This window comes from Nannospalax galili, unplaced genomic scaffold (genome assembly GCF_000622305.1).
Source record: "Nannospalax galili isolate Female #2095 unplaced genomic scaffold, S.galili_v1.0 scaffold25, whole genome shotgun sequence".
NCBI classification, from domain to species: domain Eukaryota; kingdom Metazoa; phylum Chordata; class Mammalia; order Rodentia; family Spalacidae; genus Nannospalax; species Nannospalax galili.
The window spans coordinates 3,435,560-3,458,521 of NW_008355642.1; the positions used below are offsets into that span (position 1 = coordinate 3,435,560).

Consider the following 22,962-nt stretch of genomic DNA (forward strand, 5'->3'; position numbering starts at 1 on the left):
AAGTTGTACTTAGACTTCCACATGTACACACACACACACACACACACACACACACACATATACACACACACATATATTCACTCATAGGAGAAAATATCTAGTTTAGAATGACAAAAAGGAAAAGATTAACATTAAGGTGCTTAGAACATAATGATGTATAATAAAAATACTGTGAAAGCAAGGGATGGAATATGGCTCAGGAGGTGCAATGCTTGGTGCACAAGCATGGGGATCCTTAGCATCCATGGAAAAATCTGGGTACAAATGCCTGAATAGATAGGACTTAATATGTATGGTGAAATACATGAGATTTGTTGGAGGATGGGGGAGATATGGATGGGGAAGGGGATCTAAATTTGATTCAGAACTGTTGGATGAAATTAAAAAAGCTCAATAAATATATTTATATTAAAAAGTCTGGGTACTGGCAATATCCACTACCTCAGCACTGGAGAGGTGGAGACAGGCAGGTGCAGAGGTTCCTGGCAGCCAGTCTAGCCAATTAATGAGCACCAGGTTTAGTGAGAAACTTTGTATCAACAAAGAAGGTGGAAGCCAGGCCTGGTGGTGCATACACTTAATCCCACCACCACTCAGAGGCAGAGAGGGGTGCATGGATCTCTGTGAGATCCAGGCCAGCCTGGCCTACATTGTGAGTTACAGGCAGGCTGGGGCAACAGGGAGTCCCTGTCTGAAAAAACCAAAACTGAAACAAAACAAAAGAAGGTGGAGATCCACAGAGAAAGGCATATGCAGGCAAAACACTCATAAATAAATAAATAAATAAATAAATAAATAAATAAATAAATAATAGATGATACATGATAGATAGATACACAGATAGATGATAGATAGATAGATAGATAGATAGATAGGCAAATACATAGATACATAGATACATAGATAGATACATAGATAGATGATAGATAGATAAATACATAGATACATAGATAGATACATAGATATAGATGGATGAGAAAGAGAGAGAGCCCAAAATATGTGGGAAAAAATGGTTTCAAAGCTTGGAAGGGGTGACCGACATCTGTGGACTCAACATTTCTATGAAACTTCTCCTAAAGGTCCAATAAAGACTATAAGGAGAGGAAAAAAACAAAGAATGCAGAATAGATGATAAGGAACTCTAAGGGCTGAGGAGTAACATAGCTCAGCGGTAATAACCATCCTGAGGATGTATGAAGTCTTGTGTTCCACTCTGAGAACAGCCAAAGGAAAAAAAGAAGAAAAGTAAATTTATTTTGATTAGTAGCCAATACAATACTCTATAAAATCAAAGAGATTCATTAAAATAATTTGCTGGGTGTGGTGGTGTACGCCTTTGATTCCAGCACTGGGAGGGCAGAGGTAGGTGGATTTCTGTGAATTTCAGGTTAACCTGGTCTACATAGTGAGTTCCAGGCCAGTTGGGGCTACAGGGAGACACTGTCTCAAAAATATCAAAAACTAAAATAAAATAATTAAATCAATAACTAAATCAACTGTATCATTATGTATTAACAATTAACATAGATTATTATTCAAATACATACTTTAAAATTTAAAAATCAAAGAGGAGAAATTAAAGAAGTTTAATGGTAGCATGTTTCCTGTTCTAAATACTATTAAAACATTGGTTTTCCGAAAATGACTTAGAGAATAAACAATTCCACACCAAATATATGAATTGAAATGATTAGAAAATTTATACAGAAATGCAGAGTAAGACAGAAAAATTCAAAAAAGGAGTAAACTTGGAAAAATTATGCTGATTTAAATTATCAAGGACTACAGTAATACAGTGTAACATTAGCCTAAGAACAGGTTTATAAATAAAAAAATTACACTCCAAAGTAGACCCATGTGGATATGGTGAATTCAATTTGAACAAATGTAAAAAGCTAAAAAGTAATGTGGAAGAGAAATTCTTTTCAATAAATGTTGTTGTAACTAGTTAAACACAAGGGGAAAATACATGAGGGAAAAAAACAAAACATACCCAAAATAAATACAAAAGCTGAAACTACAAAATTTTAAAATACAAATCCCAAAGTAAAGTTTGGAGACTTGAGGTAATCAAATATTTATCGTGCATACAGAATGCACAATTATAAAATATAAACTGGGGCCAGTGAGTTGGCTCAGCAGATAAAGGTGCTTGCCTTCAAGCCTGATGACCTGAGTTCAGTCCTGGGACTCACATGATGGAAGGAGAGAACCAAACCCTGCAAGTTATCCTTACTTTCACACATGCACTGTGGCACTTTTACACACACTCACACACACGTGCGCGCGCGCACACACACACACACACGCGCGCGGGTGCGCAACCGTGAGCATGCATACATTTTTAAAATGTTTAAAAATAAATATAAACTGTACTGAGTCATAATTAGACAATTCTCTGAAAATCAGTTCAAAATACAAAGGAAAACCCACAAAAAGGAAAAGCATTTCATACACCTTGTGTGTATCATACAAAGATATTACATCCAGAATACATAAAGTTCTTTTACAAGGCAATTTTAAAAAGACAAATAAATGGCTGGAGAGATGTTTCAATGGTTAATGGCACTTCTTCTTCTATAGAAGACTCCAAGTTTAGATCCCAGAACCTATGTCCGGTGCCCCTTCTACCCTGAGTGGACCATATATGTGCACATACCATACACAGACAAAAAGAGTTTGCCATTTTACAAAAAGGAGGCAAAAAAAGAAATGGATTATTGATGTACGATCAACCACATTTACAACAAGTGTGTAAATCTAAGAGCACAAAGTTAAACTCAAAATGTTAGATATGTAAAAGCACTAGGTGCACAAGCGTGAAGACCTGACTTTGATCCATGGAACCAACATAAAAGTCCAGATGCAGTGGTACACACCTGTCTGTAATCCTAGTACTCTTAAGGTGAGATAGGAAGCAGATTCAAGAGAATCGTTCAGAAGTTCCAGGCTACCACAGCTGAAGTATGCAGCACAGCAACAGAAACAAGAGAGACCCTACCTTGACACAGTCGAAGGTGAGAACAGACTTCTAAAAATTGCCTTCCACACACATACCATGGCATGAGTAAACCTGCATTCACACATACACGTTTGTGAACACACACAATACAGCATACATACATAAATATTTTTAAATTGTAAGAAATGAAATTATTATAAAGAGAGCTGATAAATTTTTGCTACAGGGTGAGGTATGGTGGTAAAAATGGAAGAAAAAAGAAAAAGTGGCATAAAAAGAAATGGTGGCACACAACTTTAATCCCAGCACTTGGGAGCCAGAAGCAGGTGGATCTCAGTTCAAGGCCACCCTGGTCTACACAGTGAGTTCCAGGACAGCTGGGGCTACAGAGAGACCGTGTCTCAGAAAGACAAAAAAAAAAAAAAAAAAAAAAAAAAGACAATGGAGAGGATTTAGAAGTTCATTATGCTCAAAGTAGTGATGGTTTCCCAAATATATACATGTCACAACAAAAACTATATCCTCTGAATATATATATAACTGTATTATATGTAGATTATACTTCAAATACAATTTTAAAATTTTATTTTTATTTTTACTTTTGTTTTTTAAAACAGGACTCATTACATAGCTCCATCTGGTCTAGAACTCACTATGTGGCCTCAATCACAGAGAGCTCTGTGCGTCTTTGTCTTTTGAGTGCTGGGATTAAAGACATGAGCCACCACAGCAGCTAAAGCTTTTATTTTTATTTTTGTGTATGTGCATATGTGGGCTTATGCACAAGTTTGTAGGTGGCTGAGGAGCACAGAAGAGGGTGTTGGATCCCCTGGAGCTGGAGTTAAAGGCAAACGTAGTGCTAGAAACCGAATTTGGCTCTTGCTCTTAACTTCTGAACCATTTCTCCACCCCCTCAAATTTTTTTTTTAATCACAGAGGCAGATTTGAGTTCAGTAAGAAATTTCCTTTTAACAATTAGAACAGAATCTGAGACAAAAGAGCCCTCATGTGCATTACTAATAAAGAAAGGAGCATCTATCTGTTGAATGCTTTTAATAATGGGATCCGGGACCATTGCAGAAGAGGAGTCAGAAAGACTGTAAGAGCCAGGGCTGGTTCATGAACACAGGGAGGTGGAGGTCTCCAGGCCACTGGAGGCTTGCTCATGTGAGCCTGTGACAAGCAGTGGTGTTGAATGTGGGACCCATGTCAGCTCAATTAAACCAGGGCCCAAAGGGGAGGTGAGAAATAGGTGGTGGGCCAGCAGTAGATAGAAAACTACTTGAGACTTATTGTTGCTGGGTGAGGGAGAGTATGACTTACATATGACCACTGGATGGGCTGACTGGACTCCAGTGGATGCGTTTACACTGAAGGACATTTGGGTACATACATCTGAATGAATAGGACTCAGCATGAATAGCAGAGTGCATAGGGTTTTGTGGGGAGAAAGAGGGAGGCTGGGATGGGGGAGGGGGTCTGGATTTGAGTGGGAAATGTATGACATTTAAAAAGCTCAATTAAAAAAAGGTCCCTGTAAATGAATCTATTCACATCTAGGAAAGCCACACCTCTTGGTGCAACTGAAATAAACTGACACTTCCCCAAACTCAATGTTTATTTTAAAACTGAGAGGCAATGATATATAAGTAACTATATATAGAAATCTGTACATTGTGTTGAATACAAAAGTACCTAAGGTGGGGACCTGGTTGCATAAATGTTTGTCTAATTTGGAACTTAAAAAAAAGTATTACCATTAGCTCACTGACATTTCTACTATAGTTTATAAGAAAAAAAAACCCAACTTTCCAATTTGGCAATTGAAATAATGATAGTAAGAAACTTAAGTACAACCTCGTGTTTCCATTTTCTGTTTTAGTTCTTCATCAACCAAGATGAAATCATATTAGTAGATCTCCAATGACTAAATCAATGTGGTCTAGGCGACGGCAGCTTCCATCTCTGCCTCTGCAAGTTATCAATGCCATGTTTCATCAACCATTTAAAGAACCTCAATAATAATGGAGCTATTCTTTGTAGAGCACTGGCTTACAATTTTTTTTCATTTTAGGACTTACTTCCTCTCTTAAAAATTAAGGAAGACTCCTATCACTATGTATCACATAAAAAATAAAAGGGAATAACATTTTTGTGTTTTATTATTTTTATTGTATGTGTATGAGAGTATTGCTTGCATGTACGTAAGTGCACCCATGTTGTGCAATACCCACAGAGGTCAGAAGAGGGCATCGGATTCTCCTGCAACTGGAGTTATGAACCATTATTAGCTGCCATGTGGGTGCTGGGAATCGAACCTGGGTCCTCTGCAAGAGCAGTTGGTGTTCTGTACTGCTGAGCCATCTCTCAGATCCAAAAGGGAATAACATTTAAAATACTTATTCATTTAAAAGTGACAATAAACCTATTGCATATCAAACATATATACTTGTATGAAAAAATACAACTTTCAAAGCAAATTGTACAGAATAAGAAAATCATGCACATCAGTATAATTGCCAATCTCATTAGAAAAGTGGAAAAGTCTAGAAGCATGGCATAAAGCTCAAAGGTAGTGCTAACATGAAGGAGGCACTGGAGAAATAGCTTCAGTGACAGGAAACTGGGGAAACCTAAGATCTGGGAAGCTGACTTTTGACAACAAATTTAAATTTTCCTAAATTGCAATTCTCACTTGAAGGCTGCATATATTTCAGTGACAATGTTCTGAGTAGTTTTCCTTGAAGTGATAGGTTTATTTGACTCATCTCTGGTTTAAATAGCCGTCATTTACCTAAGTTGTCTTTTCAAATGAAAGTTTTATTCCATGCAAAAACACAAAAAACTAAGTTGCTCAACCCACAACTGAAACAGCTGCCCAAGTATTTTTTTTCCTCTAGAAACAACAGGCCTATTTCAGACTCTGGATGTGCTCTGTGTATACATCTCATCATTTTGTTATTCATGTTAGCGGTGCACTCATGGGTAAAGATTTAATAAAACCAAAGTTATATCTGGACTTTGTTGATTTAAAGTTGATTTTTCCTCTTGAGAGTATGAAGAATAAAAACAGTAGGTGAGTTAGGTGCAGTTTACTATTAGCTGTACCAATCATTAGTACAAATAAACACACAGTGAAAGGATAAAGTAGTCTAGTTTTCATATCTTGTACTATCTAACATTTGCTCCCCGAGGTTCACATGTTCACATACCAATCCCCAAAGTAACTAACTATCAAGTGAGTTTTTGAGAACTGATTAGACCATGGGCCTGATCCCTCCTGAATGAGCTTAGTGTCCTTGTATAAGAAGCCTGAGACACCCCTACCCCCATCCTTTCTATCACTGGAAAATATGGGAAGAAGGAGGTATCCAGTCTATGATCCAGAAAGTATGCTCTTGCCAGACAAGGGAATCTGCTCTGATCATAGACTCCTAGCCTCCAGAAATACAGGAAATAAAGTTCTACTGTTCTGCTGTTAGACTATCACTTAGTCGAAGGTATTTTGTTATAGGAACCCCCCCCAAATAAAAGTATTAAAATAGTCTTCATGTTTCCTCGGATATTATGAGTCCCAAGGGTCTACATTACTTGATTTGTAAAGGATTGCTGATATCCCTCATTCCTACAGCTCTAAAAACTACAATTATATAATCAGCATTATTTTTATAATTCAATAAAACTTTAGTTTCCCTTTAAAAATAATACATTTAACATTCAACAAATATACCGATGTCTTCAAAGTATTTATTTCAATTAACTCTAGAACAGGGACAATTTCTTCCTCCCACTCCTAGCCTCAAACACCCTCAGTTTATTCAGATTTCTCCCATTCTAATATTTCCATGCAGCAACGTGCAGGGAGAGGTTGAATAAAACATTGGTGTAGCTTCCATTATGGTCCTTTTCTGCTTGCAAATGTACTGGCATAACGATATATATTATGCATGGCACAGATGTAAAAAGACATATAGAATTGTTTCCAGGTGGAGGTGTGAGACACCTGAGAAAGTTTCATTACTGATGAAGGGAGATACACACGAACAGTTTTCACACTTTCTATTGGGCATTGTCGGATCAGCATGAGAGCAGAAGAGCTGCAGCAGCCATCTTGTGAGCACAAGGGGCAATAATTTTACAAGCAAATTAATAGGCTGAGAATGTGAAGTCAGAAAGAAAGAGAGAAAGAAAAAGAGAGAGAAAGAAAGAAAGAAAGAAAGAAAGATCCTGATCCTTAATGGTGTCATTATTTGGCTGAATCAATTAGCTTTGGAGATAATTTACATCCAAATTTGTTGTTATGGGACCCAAAATTTTAGGACAAATGAATTTATATTTTCTACCACAAGCAACAGAAAGCAATTTATCGGATGTGAATACCGTGCTATATTTTCTTTCCACGTACAAAAATCTTATTATATCAACTGGATTATGGTATTGTGAGCAGTACCTTTCCTTCTTTAGCAATGTAGTAGAGGGCCCACAGTGAGAACCTACAGAATATGAGGAGTTTTCAGTAGTTTCCAACTCTTTAGGTCACTTTCCCCCAAACGTCCATATCTCCTTCAGTACTAAATGTCATATGCACTATAAGTAATTCTGGACTCAACGCTGATTCTTCTCCGTGCAGGAGGTATATACAAACACCTTGAGAGAAATTTTTACCCTTATTTCATTACTTATTTTCATAATGTAATTCAATTAACCAACTTAGTACTTCTTTATAAATATGCTTTATTCTCTCTATAAATTAGCAACCAAATCTAAGATCTAATGAAATAAAGGGAACAAATCCAATATCAAATGCATCAAAAACCTGTTTCATTAGTAGAACCTCTTTGGTTGATTTTCATTAGCAAATAACAAGGAATTCATGATTCCCATTTCAACAGTGTAACAGGCACCATCACAGACTATCATTTTGATTAAAGGCCAGCAGAAGTTACTAAAGGAAAAAAGGACAGTTGGACCTGTACAGATTATGAAGGTAAATAAACTCGAGCACTGATGCATAAAATGAGAATCTGATTTCTTAAAATGAAGGAGCTTATGTGTCAGAAACCACACACACAAAAGATGCCTCTCCAAAAACCATCAAGAATTACTTCCTTCAAAACAAATGTTTATAATGAAGATTTAGCAAAGTGGCTAGGTGGTTTATTCAAAATGTTAATTAATAAGAATATATTTTTGAAAATAATTCCCAACTCATGTTTGCTACAGTCATAAGGGTATGAAATGATGGAATGACTACATTTTACAAAGAAAATAATTAGAGGATAGGGTCAAATCAGCCAAACAAATGGCAATCACTTGAGCAGCAATTCCATAACCCCTGTAGAAGATTGGAGAAAAATATTAAGATTGTCTCATAAGCTGTCTTATACATTAATGATAGGAGTGTAATTGGTATAATCATTTTGAAAAATAATTTGGCAAGAGCAGATCCTAATCATTCATACACATACCTGGAAAAACCATACACATAGCAGTTTGTGATTTTGCAGAGGAAAACATTTGAACTCAATAAGCTACAGGGCTCACAAGTAGCCAATAACGTCATGTATGTATTGAGGAAATGCAGAGAGAAAGTAAAGTGTTAAAGGTATAAAATTGATGGAAAGCCTCTTGTTCCATATGTATATACAAATTTAATTTTTTAAAGAAAATGATGCAATGTTATTTGTCTGTTTTTGCTTTTGTCTGCTGTGTTATGAAGGAAAGATAAGGGGAAATTAAAAGACTAAGTGAAGGCATAGCCATTTAAGTGGAATCCCACTAGGCATCTAAGGTGTAAGAGCTTGCCAAAGATGTGGGGAAGGAAGACAGAAAGACTACATTTCAGATGAATCACAAAACTCCTCTAGGGTAGGGAGGTTGTAACTGGATTGGGATCATGTATAGCAGCAAGTGTCATTCATGATGGGCAGACTCCACCTTCTGTCTTGGGGGAGAAAAGTAACAGGAGGAATAGTTCACAAAATTAAAATACAAGACCTTAAGAATAAACAGCCTACATGTTCATACTCAAGTGTTATTAACGATGGAGCAAATCTAATGATCACATAGAGGGAAGGACAATTATTCCACATTTTTAGATTTTTATTTTTATTTGTTTGTGTATATTTGTTTCTGTGTTTGTGTGTGTTGTTGTTCATGGAGGCCAGCAGAGGGTGTTGGATCCCCTGCAGCTGGAGTTACAGGCAACTGGGTTACTCAACATTGGTGCTAGGAACTGAACTCGGGTCTTCTGCAAAATTAGCAGGTTCCCTTAACTATTCAACCATCTCCTAGCCCCCCTCCTCACTTTTCAATATGACTTATTTTTCTCTATTTTATCATGCATGAAATGAAGAACAATCTCATGATCAGGTCACAGGGCCAGAGGGCTCCATTTCAAATCTTTTTCAAATCACTGATTAACTGTATCACCTAGGTCAAGTAAGTTAACCTATACATGACTCACATTCCACGTGCACACAAGCATGGTGTGTGTGTGTGTGTGTGTGTGTGTGTGTGAAGCATCAGTACACAAATGGCCTTACATCAACTGAAAGTTTCACGTATAGCATAGAAACAATCATGAGCATGAAAAGACAGCACATAGAAGGACATGGGGTTTCTGAAATACATCAATCTAGTAAGTGGGAATTTTTAGAATACATACAGAGCTCCAAAATTCCACAGAACAAAATCAAATAACCAAAATTAAAGAAAGGAGCATACCTGTAGTGCCAGTACTTGACAGGGGGAATCACCGTGAGCTCAAGGTCAGTCTGAGTTACAGTGTGAGACCTTGTATTGGAAAGGGGTGGGGGGACTAGGGAAATGGGTCAGTGGGTAAAAGTGCTTGCTGTGAAAGCAAGGGAATCAGTTCAAATCACCAGCATCCATGTAAAAGCCAGGCATGGCCTTGGATGCCTAGAACTCCAGCACTGAGTGAGGGGGAGAGGGACAAGGGAGCTTGCTGGCTGACCACAGCCAGCCTCACCCAAAAGTTGAGAGCTTCAGGTTTAGAAACCATGTCTCAAAAAGTAAGGTGGAGAGAGACAAGGAAGGCACCTAATGTCCTCCTCTGTCCTCCGCACACATATGCACACACACACACACACACACACACACACACACCTGACTAAAATTAGTAAGTGCTGGAAATGATGTGGAGAAAAAGGCAACAATTGGGACACTGTTGGTGGGAGTATAAGTTAAAATAGTCATTATGGAAAAAGTATGGGCACGCCTCAAAAATTAAAACTAGAACAACTATATGACCCAGCAATCTCAGTACTGAGTGTATATTCAGAGGGGATAAAATCAGTATGTAGAGACAGCTACACATCTGTGTTAACTGCAGCTCTAGTCACAAAAAAACAATAAATGCAAAGAGCCTAAATGTGCATCAACAGATGAATAAAAAGTAGCAGTACACATATATAATTATTCAATAATTATACAAAAAATTATTCAACCACAGAAAAGAACATAGACAATGACAGTTGTCATTTACAATAATATGGAGAGAAATGTGAATTATTGTATTATGCAAAATAAGCCAGACTCAAAAGTCAAATACTAAAGCAGCACTTATATGTAGAAGATAAATAAGATGAAATCATAGAAGTTGAGAATCGAAAGGTGGTTACCAGAGGCTTGGGAGAGCACAGAGGAAAAAGCAATAGGAAAAGTTTAACTAATGGGTACTTAGGTTAGATAAGAGTAAGAAGTTCTGTTGAAGAACACAGTGACTATAGACAACAATTAGGCACTGTACATTTCAATAAGCTAGAAAAATAGAATTTTGAATATTTTCACCATAAAGAAATAACTGTTTGATGAGATAGGATGTTTAACCTAACTTTAAAAATATATACATTTTGAAATGTCATGTGGTATTGAATTCATGTGTGTAATTTTTATGTATTAATTAAACAGTTTAACAAAATTTAAAACGTGTAAACAGTATTATCTACTTAACAGATATAATGACTAAAAATGCTATCATAATTCATATGTTCAAATAGGCTTCCTGAATATTACCAATCTACTTCATGTAGAAAAGACTAAAAATATCAAAAACACTTAACAATTTGATTACTCATGACAGAGACAGTAGTGGTAAAATATTAAAATATAGGATAAGAAATTCTCATGGTATTATAAACTCAAACCAGACAAAAACCCAGCATAGAACTGGGGAAATGGTCAGGAGGCCCAAACCTTAGCTGAGTAGCTATTGACAATTGATCACTGCTGAGTGAGGGAGAGTTGATCTTCTTTATGGGAGTGACACTAGACAGGCTGAACAGACTCCAGTGGATGAACTCACACTGGCGGAGCATCTGAGGACACAAAGTTGACTCAGTAGGCCTTAACATATGTGACAAAATGCATGAAGTCCAGTGGTGTGGGGGGAAATATATGGGAGGTATAGATATGGGAGGGGTTCTAAATATGATTAAGATCTATTGTATGAAATGTACAAAAATTCAATTAAAATATAGATTTAAAAGAAAAATTCTCATGGCACAACTTACCAAAGTAGCTGAAAATCTGGAATTTTGAAAGTCTGTTTTACAGTAGTGATCAGATAAGGGGACATGGTGATGCATATATGCAATTCAAACACCTAGAAGTATGAAGCAGGAGAACTGCAAGATAATGCCTCAAAAAACAAAACTAACCAAAAAAGGTAAATGTGTAAATTGTGGTGTGAATAAACATAGATTTTATTTGCAGACACCACTTGAAACCAATGCTTTATAAGGGAGTATATTAAAATGTGCAGAGGGCAGTGTGGGGCACTGCAGACAGGGGAGGGGATCTAAGTATCAACAAACTATATTGTATGAAAATCGCAAATATTCAATTCAAAAAAATTCAACAAAAAACTAAGCTGAGCATAATGGCACACACCTTTAGTCCCAACATTTGGGAAGCAGAGGTAAGCAAATCTCTGTAAGATTGAGGCTAGCCTGGTCTACATAGCGAGTTCCAGGCCAACTGTGGCTACAGGGAAACCCTGTCTCAAAAAGACAGTAAAAAACCCTAATGCTTTAAAAGTAAGAATTTTTAAATGATAAGTAAAGGCTTTATGATTGAAAAATTGATACACGAAATTCCATAAAGTATGATTCTCTTTTTAGCTTAACCTTTTTATAAAAAGTATTACATTTACAGAAAGGAAAAATCATCAAAGTAATAAAACAGGTTATTTCTGGGCTTCTAGCAGAACTGTAGACAACAGATTTTTCCTTGTTTAAATGTACTTTTCTATATTTTCCTTTTCCCCAACATTGATCATGTATACCACTAGACATAATCAACATATAAATTGGTGAAATAGGGAACAAACATAATTATTAACTCCATGACTCATATGTCTTTTACCCACATTCTGTCCTTCCCCATCACCTAATATTACTCTTTCTTGTTCTTTCCAAATGTTATATTATAACCACGGATGCATGTATTTACACATTTCCAGGTGTACTGTATATGCTAAGATCCATACATGAGGGGAAAATGCTGGGGTTTTTTTCTTTCTGAAAGTGGATGACCTAGCTAATGTTAAACATTCTAAGTCTGTCCATTTTCCTGCAAATTTTGTGATTTTGTTTTTCTTTAGAGGTGAATAATATTCTAAGCCAGACTGCTTGTGATGCCAATGATATGACCATTAATTCTGAGAGCACTTTGCAAACAACACAGCTTTGTTGTACTCCGGGAGAGGAATTTGATGAAACTATAACTGATGGGAAAAAAGAAACTCCCATGATCTGCACCTTCACAGACACTGTCTTGGTTCAGCAGTGGGATGGGAAGCAAAACACAGCAACAAGAAAATTGAAGGATGGAAAATTGGTGGTGGATTATGTCATGAATAATGTCATCTGTACTTGTCTATGAAAAAGCAGAATAAAAATTTCATCACCACCCTGGAAAGAAATTAGTTGAGAGAGTGAATAAGCTCAGCTCAATAAGCGAATTTCAAATATCCATATTACCTGTCTGCTTTGCTTTGGTTTTGCTTTTCATTACTTTATCAAAATCATTTTACATGCAACCCATTTCAAAGTGTAGATTTAAGTAGGATCATCCTTTTGATTAGTAAATAAACACGTTCTTGCACTAAAAAATACAAAAATCCTTCACATTAACATTCAGGCTTTAAGTTAAAATTTACTTCTTTTAAAACATGGAAACATCGCCTTTGATAGTTTAGGATTACAACAGTTACACACAAAAATAGACAATTTTAAGACAATGAAGTGTAAAATTACAGCACATGGTCAGATGCTCTTTGCCCTCATCATTTCCTTCAGTACTATCTGCTCCAAATTCCTCAAAAATCCTCCAGGGCAGCCACATCTTCACAGACTTCAGAAAACTTCCCTTCTTCCAAGTCTTCACCCACTTACCAGTGCACAAAGGCATGCTTGGCAAGATACCTCAGGTCAAACTTGTGCTCTAGGCCAGCCCAGGCCTCAGCAATAGTTGTGGTGTTGCTTAGCATGCCCACTCTGTACCTTGGCCAGGTCTCCACCAGTAGGAGGTTGGTAACTAATGCCGGTGTTGAAGTCAATGGGAGATGCTGTCCTTGGTCTTGATGGAAGCAATGTCAGCAATGAGATCTTTGGGAACCACATCACCATGGTACAGCAGGCAGCAACCACATATTTACCATGGTGAAAGTCACACTTTACCATCTGGCTGGCTGGCTCAAGGCAGGCATTGGTGATCTCTGCTACTGTAAACTGTTCATGGTAGACTTTCCCAACCAAGATGACAGTAGCATATGTCGTCAGAGGGATATGTGGTATGGCACTAGATTGGTCTGGAATTTTGTCAGCTCAACAATCAGGGTTCTATAAAATCTCAGGGAAACAGTGATGGAAGAGATAACATTTGGCTAATGAGGTAGTTAAGGTTAATGTAGGTTGGGCACTCAGTGTAAATGGTTCTTTGACAGATGTCACAGATGACCTCATTTTCAACTAAGAAGGGATTATCAGAGTGTTCCAGGGTGGTGTGGGTGGTGAGGATTGGACTATAGGGCTCAACAACAGTGGAAACCTGGGGGACTGGATAAATGGAGAACTCAATTTTCAGTTTTTTTCCATAATCAATAGAGAGATGTTCCACCAGCAGGTAAGTGAACCCAGAGCCAGTCCACCACCAAAACTGAGGAAAACCAAGAAGCCCTGAAGCTGTGCATACTGGTCAGCCAGCTTATGAATTCTAAGACAAAGTCAATGATCTCCTGCCCAATGGTGCAATGTCCATGGGCATACTTATTAACAGCATCTTCCTTGTCTGTGATAAGCTGCTTAGGGTGGAAGAGCTGACAGAAGGTACCAGCATGAACTTCATTGGTGACCATGGGATCTAGGTCTGTCTAGGAACACTGCCCTGGGCTCATGCTTGCCAACACCTGTCCCACTGAAGAAGGTACTGAAGGTATCATCTTCTCCCCCAATGATCTTGGTATCTGGCCATTGGGCTGGATGCCATGTTCCAGGCAGTAGAGTTTCCAGCAGGCAATGCCCATCTGAACACAAGCCTGGTCAATGTGAACGGAGACGCACTCACACATATCTGGTCCTTGAAGAAGTACGCAAAAATCGAGGAAGTGATAGAAAAGCAAAAGACATCCCCCACTGATTATTTGTTATATTTATTACTTGTTATATGAAGCTCATTATTGTTCTAGTTTTAACACTATCCTTTTTTTCTGTTTTGTGGTAGATACGTGTATAAAAATATTGATAGTCAAAGTGTAAAACCCTAAGCACGTTCCACGGATTCAGAATCGCACTTCTAACTATAGAAGTTCATTAATATGTATCAAGTTCGGGTCTGGGCAAGTGTTTGAGTCGCTGTGTTAATCTATCTGCATGGTGTTTTTATTTATCAGTTCAGTAAAATACAGTTATTTTTATATTAAAATATGACCTCCAAATAGTTGATAATCTAATAAAGAGGGCAGATAAAATCCCAGGAAATAAAATGATTATTAGATCAAACACACACTGAACTATAAGAAGGTAAATGTCACATTGTTCAAAGAAAGGCATAATCAGCAACTGCTATGATAGTAAGGGGAATCAAGTACACTCCATTAAGGCAGGACATTGTCTAAGCTTTATCTATAATGTGTAACAAAAAATCAATTTGTGGGCAACATACCTAAAGAGAACAGTATAAATGCAATTCTTCATTTATTGGGATTTCCTGAAAAAGCATCTGTTGAAAATGTAACATTATACTAGAACTGAGCAAAGACTGAGAATCAAGATAGAGAACCAAAATATCTATGTAGCACTCAAAATGTTACAGGAAAGCTTACCTAGGCTATGATGGAAAGAGCATATTGTAAAAGGTAAAATAAAAGAAAGTTAAATGAAGGGAGAGATTATGATAAAGCTTTAAAACTAGGCAGAAAATTAATGTAACAGCAACTGACAAGTCAAAAAGTGTGGGTGTATATCAATGGTAAACTGGGAGAATACATACTTAGCATGTTGAAGGATTTTGGTTCAATATTCAGCTCCCCCACAACCCCCCAAAAGAAACAAGAGATAGCAGAAAACAGTAAGATTCTACTACATCAAGCATGTATGCATATTCTGTGCTCTTGGATCGTAATCACAGGTATTGTTATGCACTTATAGTTTTTGACATATAGAAAGCTTCTAAGAGATTGATGTAGAAATGGATATGCTTGTGCATATATACATATATACCCTAGACCTGTCTGCTTCACAGGACTATAAGGAATGACACCACTGGCGCAATGATCATGCCAAGCATCCAGACCTTGGTTTCTCAATTCCCCTCTTTAGTAAAAACAATATGTGAATAAAAAGGCTTATTCCAAGGTTGGGACTAAGAAAGTAGAAATGAAGATTTTTCTAGCACCAGTAAATGAAGAGATGCTCAAAAGTGATGGGAACATGTTAAAGGGACATGGAAATCAATGAGAAAGGATTCCAGATTTGCTATATCTACAGTGAATTTAGTAACTAATTGTAATAAAAGCATAAATCATTGTAATTCATAAAAAGCAAAAATTCATTATATTTACAATGCTGCACACTGAATACACAGTAATTGACATAAAATAAAAATACTGAAAATGTATCAGAAGTTCAAATAGTTAACATAAAAAAATTATGAAAATTAAACCCAACTGTAACAATCATTCATGACAGAATCATTAATAGATGCTGAAAATGGTAGAGAAATTATAATGAAAAACAGATTGTATATACTGACTCACAGTATTGTCCCATATAGTCTCAAAAGATCAGTTCGTTCTGTATTTACAAAGCTAAAACGAGACTTTATACAGGATCAACTTGGCAGACACTATCCTAACCAAGCTGGCAAGATTAATTCAAGATAAACGGTCTCATATATTGCATATGCAATCATCAACTGCCAAGTGAAAATACAAGAGAAAATTATAGCTTCTTACAATACAACAGGACAGATACATATATTAATATGTTCACAAGACTAAAGATACAAGGCTGCAAATGTAGCTCAGTTGAAAAGAGGTTGTCTAGTATGTGCAAAGTCCTTGATTTGATCCTCAGAAATACAAAAAAAGCCTAAAGTTAAACAGATAGTTGAATGAACAAAATTCTGTATGAGAAGGAAGTTAAATTAGTAAAATCAACAAAACTGAATTGATCATTTTTGGTAAAAAGGTATCAGCATACACACATACCCTATTTATCACAACAGACATGTTTCTGAAATTTTCAGCATTTTAAAAATTACTGTGGAAGCTAAAAATAATTATAAGGCAACTTTTTCTTCAAAGTAAATCATCTGTCACAAACTGTAGGTATTCTGTAAATCTGATTTTTATTGTGATTGCATGCAATCATAAAACCTGTGATTGTTTTTAGATTACATTTGAACTATCTCACTCTATACACATATGGAGATCAAATTTGTCTTTTTAAGTCTAACTATTTGTATTACGCCATACTACCTTATATAAAATGAGAAGGAAGAGATGTAATCTCATTATCATTAACATTTCACCTTCTGTGTACAGAATAAAAAGTAACAGAGATCCAAGTACTTTGAACATGACATAAATCTATGGACTACATACAAAGAAAACAGAATAAGACAGTACTTGGGGCAAAGTCTGAATTCAAATTTTCAAGCTCTTCAGCCTATTGCCTACATGACTTTTAGTAGTTTGCTTAAACCCTGATTTTTCTCATGAGTAAAGTAGAGCTATGGGTACATATACTGTAGGTCTGTTGTGAAGAGTAAATACAAAGACCAAATTTTTAGTGTGCTTCAATCTCTGGGTTCGATCCCTAGCACTGCAAAAAGGGCTAAATAAAATACGTATTACCATAGCAGCATAGTACTTTGCACATAATAGACACTTAAATGTAAAATAAAATGATAATGAAAACAATGATGACCTTTTCTTCCTATGGAAAGGAATACTTCATAGAGGAAAATTTATTTCATGGCCAAAAGCCATACTCCTACCTTTGATAAATTTCTGCCCCTGGTTACAAGGCACATATCATGGTTCAAATTACAGAAACCTATTCACTCTACTGCACAAAAGAACTCACAAATTTCTGTAAAAGAGTAGTATAATTTTGCATAGTATTTATTTCCATATCATAAATCTGCACTGACAGTGAGTTTCTATAGCTGTAATTACCTTAACACAAAAATATGTTATGCCATCACTAGAAATGGCCTTCCAAGTCTAAACCTGCCTTGTTTTCTTTTTGTTAGTCTTTCAGTCTTTTTGTTAGTCTTTCAGGATTATTTTACTCTACTTAATGAACACTCTCCCTTAAAAATCATGCACAAATTTGTGATATCTGTATTTGGCATGACTTTAGACATAAAGAAATCACACAGCTGTGAAAAAGTAATGTGGTTTTAAAAGCAATACTCTTCCTAATATAAAAACCTCAGTAGGGGCTGGAGAAATGGCTCAGCATCTAAGAATACTTCCTGCTCTTGTAGAGGACTTGTGTTCAGTTCCCAGCACCCACATGATGCTAACCACCATCATTAAGTCCAGGTCCAGAGGTTTCAACATCCTCTTCTACCCGTTGTGAGCAATGTACACACTTGGTGTGTTTGCATACATGCAGGCAAAACAGTCATACAGATAAATTTAAAACAAATAGTAAAAAGTCTCCATACTAGACAACTTCAGTCAACAACTAGCCCCACCACCCTCTAGTTTCACTCTGGAGAAGGTCACCAAAATCCGTAGCACAAGTATGGAGAGCAGATACCATTCATATTTTTGAGATGATTAAAACTTTCTTTTAACTGGGACATTTATTTCTGAAGCAGGAAAAACAAATCCCTGGATTTAACAGAGATACAAAATACTAACATTATGAAAATGGAATGCAAATGTTTCCTTTAAAAATTATGTAGTAAGGAAAATAAAACTGGTTGCTTCACAAACACTTGTTACTTTAAGAACACAAGAAAACAGGCTTGTTCCTGAGTTTTGTCAATCATAAAAATAAATTTCATTTTAATATAAGCAGATTTAAATTGGCATGTGGTGTTTTATGGTGTACATTTATTAATAGCAAGATCAAAAAAAGGAGAATTGTTTCATGGATTGTCCCCTGGGGCAAATGCTATAAACAGCAGATACTAAGATGATTTTCAAATCTAGCACGATTGTTATTTTTTCTAATAGTGGTAAGCCTTAATTGGTTGTCTAAACCTTACCCCATCAACACTCTGTATCAAAAAGCCGTTATTAAATCATACCTACTTTGATAGAGGAAAATTATAACATGTATAATGAACCATTTGATACACATGAGTCTTCAACAGATCTTACATCAAAATTATGTGTGGTTACAAGAATATATAACTTATTTTTTACACCTTCAGTACACACTTTCTGCAGGACAGAGAGGAATAGGATGGGAGGCATGCTAAGTGCTGTCTGAAAGCTAGATAGTGTGCTTTAAAATGTATTCAGAAAATCTACATATAATATAGCATCTGAATGTAAGGACTGATGATCACTCCACCATGTGAAGGCCTAAGCCATAATCGCAGATTAAACTGTTTTTTAAAGCATCTATTATGATTATTCAAAAGTAAAGCTTAATTTGTCACATACTTCTTCACGGGTTAAGTGTAATTAAGGACAATGGCCTTCAAACTGGTGAATATTTTCCTCAACAAAGCTATTAATTCCTTCACATTCATCTCTCACCAAAGGATAGAGGGTGGACTACCGGGATAACTCTTCTAGGAGACAGTGTGGTGTTACTTTTACATTCCTAAACCCAAAGGGAACTTTTGCTCTGTCATTTCACATGCACAACCTCCCCCCATTCTTTTAACCCAGAAAGCTCATTCTCATTAGAAAATGGAGAATTTTTTCCTTCAAAGAGGTGAGAGACACATTCTCAATGTGTTCCTGTAGCTTTATGAGTTAAAACTACAAGCAAAACCCCATAACTTGAATTTTAAAAATATAAAATATGCAAAATACCTGAAGCATAAGGCTATGCTTTACCTCACTCTGATTGGAATGCTATTTACATTTGTTTAGGAACGATGTAGACAGAAGAAAGCTGGTCAGAACTTCACTGACCTGAGGTAGGGGTAGGTTCATGTTGCTTAAGAAAAGAGCACAGGGAAAGAACTTCATACAGAGCTCGATTATAGAAGAATCAAAATATTAGAGTATAAGCCAAGTTTAAACAGTGCGTGGGTTGGCTGCAAGAAGTGACAAAGCTAGCTGGAAGGCAGGGAAACACCACAGGAGTGAAGAGAGAAGGAAAAGTTTTAAATACCCACCAGAGCCTAAGCGCCCCCCCCGCCCCCCCGCCCCAGCCCTGGCTTGTGCTCTGGCTGCAAAGTAACTGCAGGGAAGCCAGGGGCCTGTTTTTAAACATTTGAAATTCTCCCTGGGACCAGCCTTGTCAATTATGTTTCTTTCTAGTGAAAGCGCTTTTGACTTCTCTGGCCAAGGCCAAGGAGAAAGGAAGATAAAGGGACCAGAGGTTTCCGCATGAGCGGCCGGCGGTGGGGCGGGAGGGAGGACTTACCGCAGCCTCTGCGGGCTGCCCCCAAAGACTCAGCACCAGTAAGAAGCTGCCGGCGGCCAGGCGCTGCCCACGCACTTTCATTCTTCACAGGCTCCCGCAGCTCCTTCAGCACCCGCACGGAATCACTGGCCGCTTCTGACCGACTGACATAATCTTGAGTGGTTATGGGGAAAGAACAAGCGCAGGACCGGGACAGGGAGAGTGTCCCAGTTATGCCGGTGCACTTGAGTGAGGAGAAAGCTTTTATAAGAGTGAAGAGATTTTAAAAAAGAAAAGAAAAAAAAAAAAGAACCAGAAGAGAGAAGCTCTTCTTTGCTCCCCCTTCCCCTCCCCAGAGTCGGTCGCTCGGGAGCACTTTTGCCTTCTGTTCGGACTTGCAAACTTTGCTCACTCAAGTCCTACCAACGTACTTTTCCTCGTTCCCTTCCCCACACCACCCTCCTGGCCAGTGCTGGGGAATTTGAGTATCACTCCGCCACGGCTTCACACTGCACCGGCAACCTGTGAGGGAGTGACGCTCAGTTATATGGATGGTGGGGGGATTTCTAGGCCAGTTGACTGAGCACCAGGACTCCGACCACAGAGCTTTCTTATTCCTTCACCTGCAACTTTCCTTGATAGTACCCTTTCCTGCCCAATCAGTCTCTCTTCCTGGTGTGAGCATCAAAGCCAATTACAAAAAGACCTGAGCTGGGACTATTTTTTAGCGGAAGGATCTAAAAGAGATGGAGCTTTTTATTGTTAATCATTAGAAACAAATTTTGGTCGCTGCTCTCTGGTCTTTGTCCTCTAAATGCACATAGGACAGAGTTTCTATATAAAGCAGAAGATGAGAAAATATTAGAAAGACAAAACGAAGAAAATGAAGATATTTGTGTATTTGTGAATACTTTATGCATGTGATAAACATGTAAGATTGGATGCATTCAGTACGTTACCAATTATTATGTTTGGATGTTGCTTTGATACAGTCACGTCTTTTTATTTAGATACATTGAATGTCATTATTAATATCTACCATCTATATTGAGCTAGCATAGAAGGTACTGACTCTCACGACTGTGTTTCACAAGGATTTATGGCAGGTAATTAAATAACAGTGTAATTCCTTACAAAGAACTCAAGCATCTAATTGCAAATAGCTATTGCTATATGGTATCAGTAGTACTTGAATTGCTGTCTCCTAAATAAAGTAAACATGAATATTAATCTGAAGACACTGAATTTTAAGTGACAAAAGACACAGAAAATAACATGGGCTCCTTGGAGGGTCTTTCAGGAATTTGCTGAAGAAGTCTTCAGAACATTTCTAACTAACTGTGTTAGTCTCTGGATTTTGGATCTGTTTTGCAGGGACCAATTCATCTTCAGGTTCTAAGGAGTTTAGAAGTTTGTAGATTTCTAACTCCAGAGACCCCCTCGCCTTCCCAAATGCTTAGTATATGATCAATCAGAATAAGGGTTTGTGCATTTGGGCCTATGTGCAAGTGCACTTTCAGGTCTATGTGTCTGTATAGTAACAGAATACCCAATTCTATTCATGTACGTAGGTCTTCGTGGATAGGTCGTCTCTAGAGACCTGTACATGAAGCTGTGGAACTATCGTGTATAGAGGTGCTTGAAATTGAGAAAGACAACCGGCTTCCCAAGGTAGGGGGGATGATTGACAGCAGACAGCTCCGCCCTAATTCCCCTCCATTCCTTCCTCTCCAGGCGCATGGAACTATCTCCTGAGTGCTGCAAGTTGTAGCGGGCACCGCTGAGTGTGTTTCCCATCGGGGAACTTCTTATCTAGCAGCTGACTTTAGTTTCTTCAAACTAAGCCACTTCGCCCACTTACACTGTTCTGAATAAGGAACAAACTGCCAAGCATCAACGGGCCCCCCCGGAGCCCTAGATGAGCCAGCGCCGCGGAACCGGTTAACAATCTCCCTGGACGCAGCTCCGGAGGAGCCACAAGCATGCACCCTGGGTGAGCTGTTGCTGCTCAGACCCCCTCCTCTTTCTAACTTCAGGCAACTGCCCAGCCAGAACTATACTTGTACTTCTGTAACTGCAGAGAAAGTGATAGCAGGCATCAGAGCGGAGTTGGGGCGGGGGGAGTGGGCACTGGTAGACGCAAGACCCTGTTACTCACCCTCCCTCTTCTTTCAGGTTGTGGCTGCTCCTGGTTTCCTTGTGCCTGACCCAAGAACTGGCAGAAGCGGTAAGGCTTCACAAGATCCTTTCCCTCCTCCCGCTTTGGCTCCCCCTCCTCCTCTTGTGTTTCTGTTGGGGGTTACAGAGGGTTTTACCGAATAGTAGTTACCACTACTCTCTTTTCTAATGGAAGTTAATAGGGTTCTTGAAAATGAATAGCAAGTACAGTGTTAGCCTAATGCCCTTGGGACTCTGGAATCTTCCTGTCCTAAAACATTGACATGGGTTTGGAAAACAGAGGCAGAAGGTGCAAGATGCACACATTTCTGAACCTCTTCAGGACACCTTCAGATGACTTCTGATGCTCTCTGCAATGATCTGCAGACCTGCAAAGCAGAACATAGCTTTCCCCAGTCTATGAAAACACAGACTGACACACAAGTTTGAGAGTGGAAAGAAAGCATCAAGGACTGAGACTTGAAAGTGTCAGGAATCGTATGAGAACTAAAGTCCATATTTACTTGTAAGTCCTTTCCTACATCAAAAAGTTAGAAGTTAAAGTGGTTAGGGCAGAAAAAACTTAACCTTTCAAGGGCTGCTTAGATACAGTCCATCAAATTATTTAGCGGCTCCAGGCAAAGGAATTTCTGTAGATACCTAGTCAGGAAAAGTTTAATAAGTCCCCAAAAATAGACAAACCTCCAATGGTATTAGCAAGATAATTTCACAAAGGTGGACTGACTAAATAATCAGCCATGCTAGTTTTTCAGT

The 22,962-nt window shown here is 37.8% G+C and overlaps 2 protein-coding genes across 7 annotated transcripts in view; one reads left to right on the forward strand and one right to left on the reverse strand.

Annotated features, from left to right (window-relative positions):
• Col4a5 (collagen type IV alpha 5 chain) overlaps positions 1 to 20,492 on the reverse strand; it is a 281,900-nt gene extending 261,408 nt beyond the window's left edge. For all 4 annotated transcript variants that reach the window (XM_017803140.2, XM_017803139.2, XM_017803138.2 and 1 more), the window contains exon 1: positions 20,053 to 20,492. In XM_017803140.2, the coding sequence (XP_017658629.1) occupies positions 20,053 to 20,133 (81 nt within the window). In that variant the 5' untranslated portion in view covers positions 20,134 to 20,492. The remainder of the gene's footprint in view (positions 1 to 20,052) is intronic.
• A 1,261-nt stretch (positions 20,493 to 21,753) lies between these two features.
• The window catches only part of Col4a6 (collagen type IV alpha 6 chain), a 341,384-nt gene continuing 340,175 nt past the window's right edge, over positions 21,754 to 22,962 (forward strand). For 2 of the 3 annotated variants that reach the window (XM_017803141.2, XM_029556057.1), the window contains exons 1-2: positions 21,771 to 22,024; positions 22,207 to 22,258. In XM_017803141.2, coding sequence (XP_017658630.1) covers positions 22,014 to 22,024; positions 22,207 to 22,258 — 63 coding nt within the window. In that variant the 5' untranslated portion in view covers positions 21,771 to 22,013. Of the gene's footprint in view, positions 22,025 to 22,206; positions 22,259 to 22,962 lie in introns of all 3 variants that reach the window. The other variant, XM_008852964.2, reaches the window with a different exon arrangement.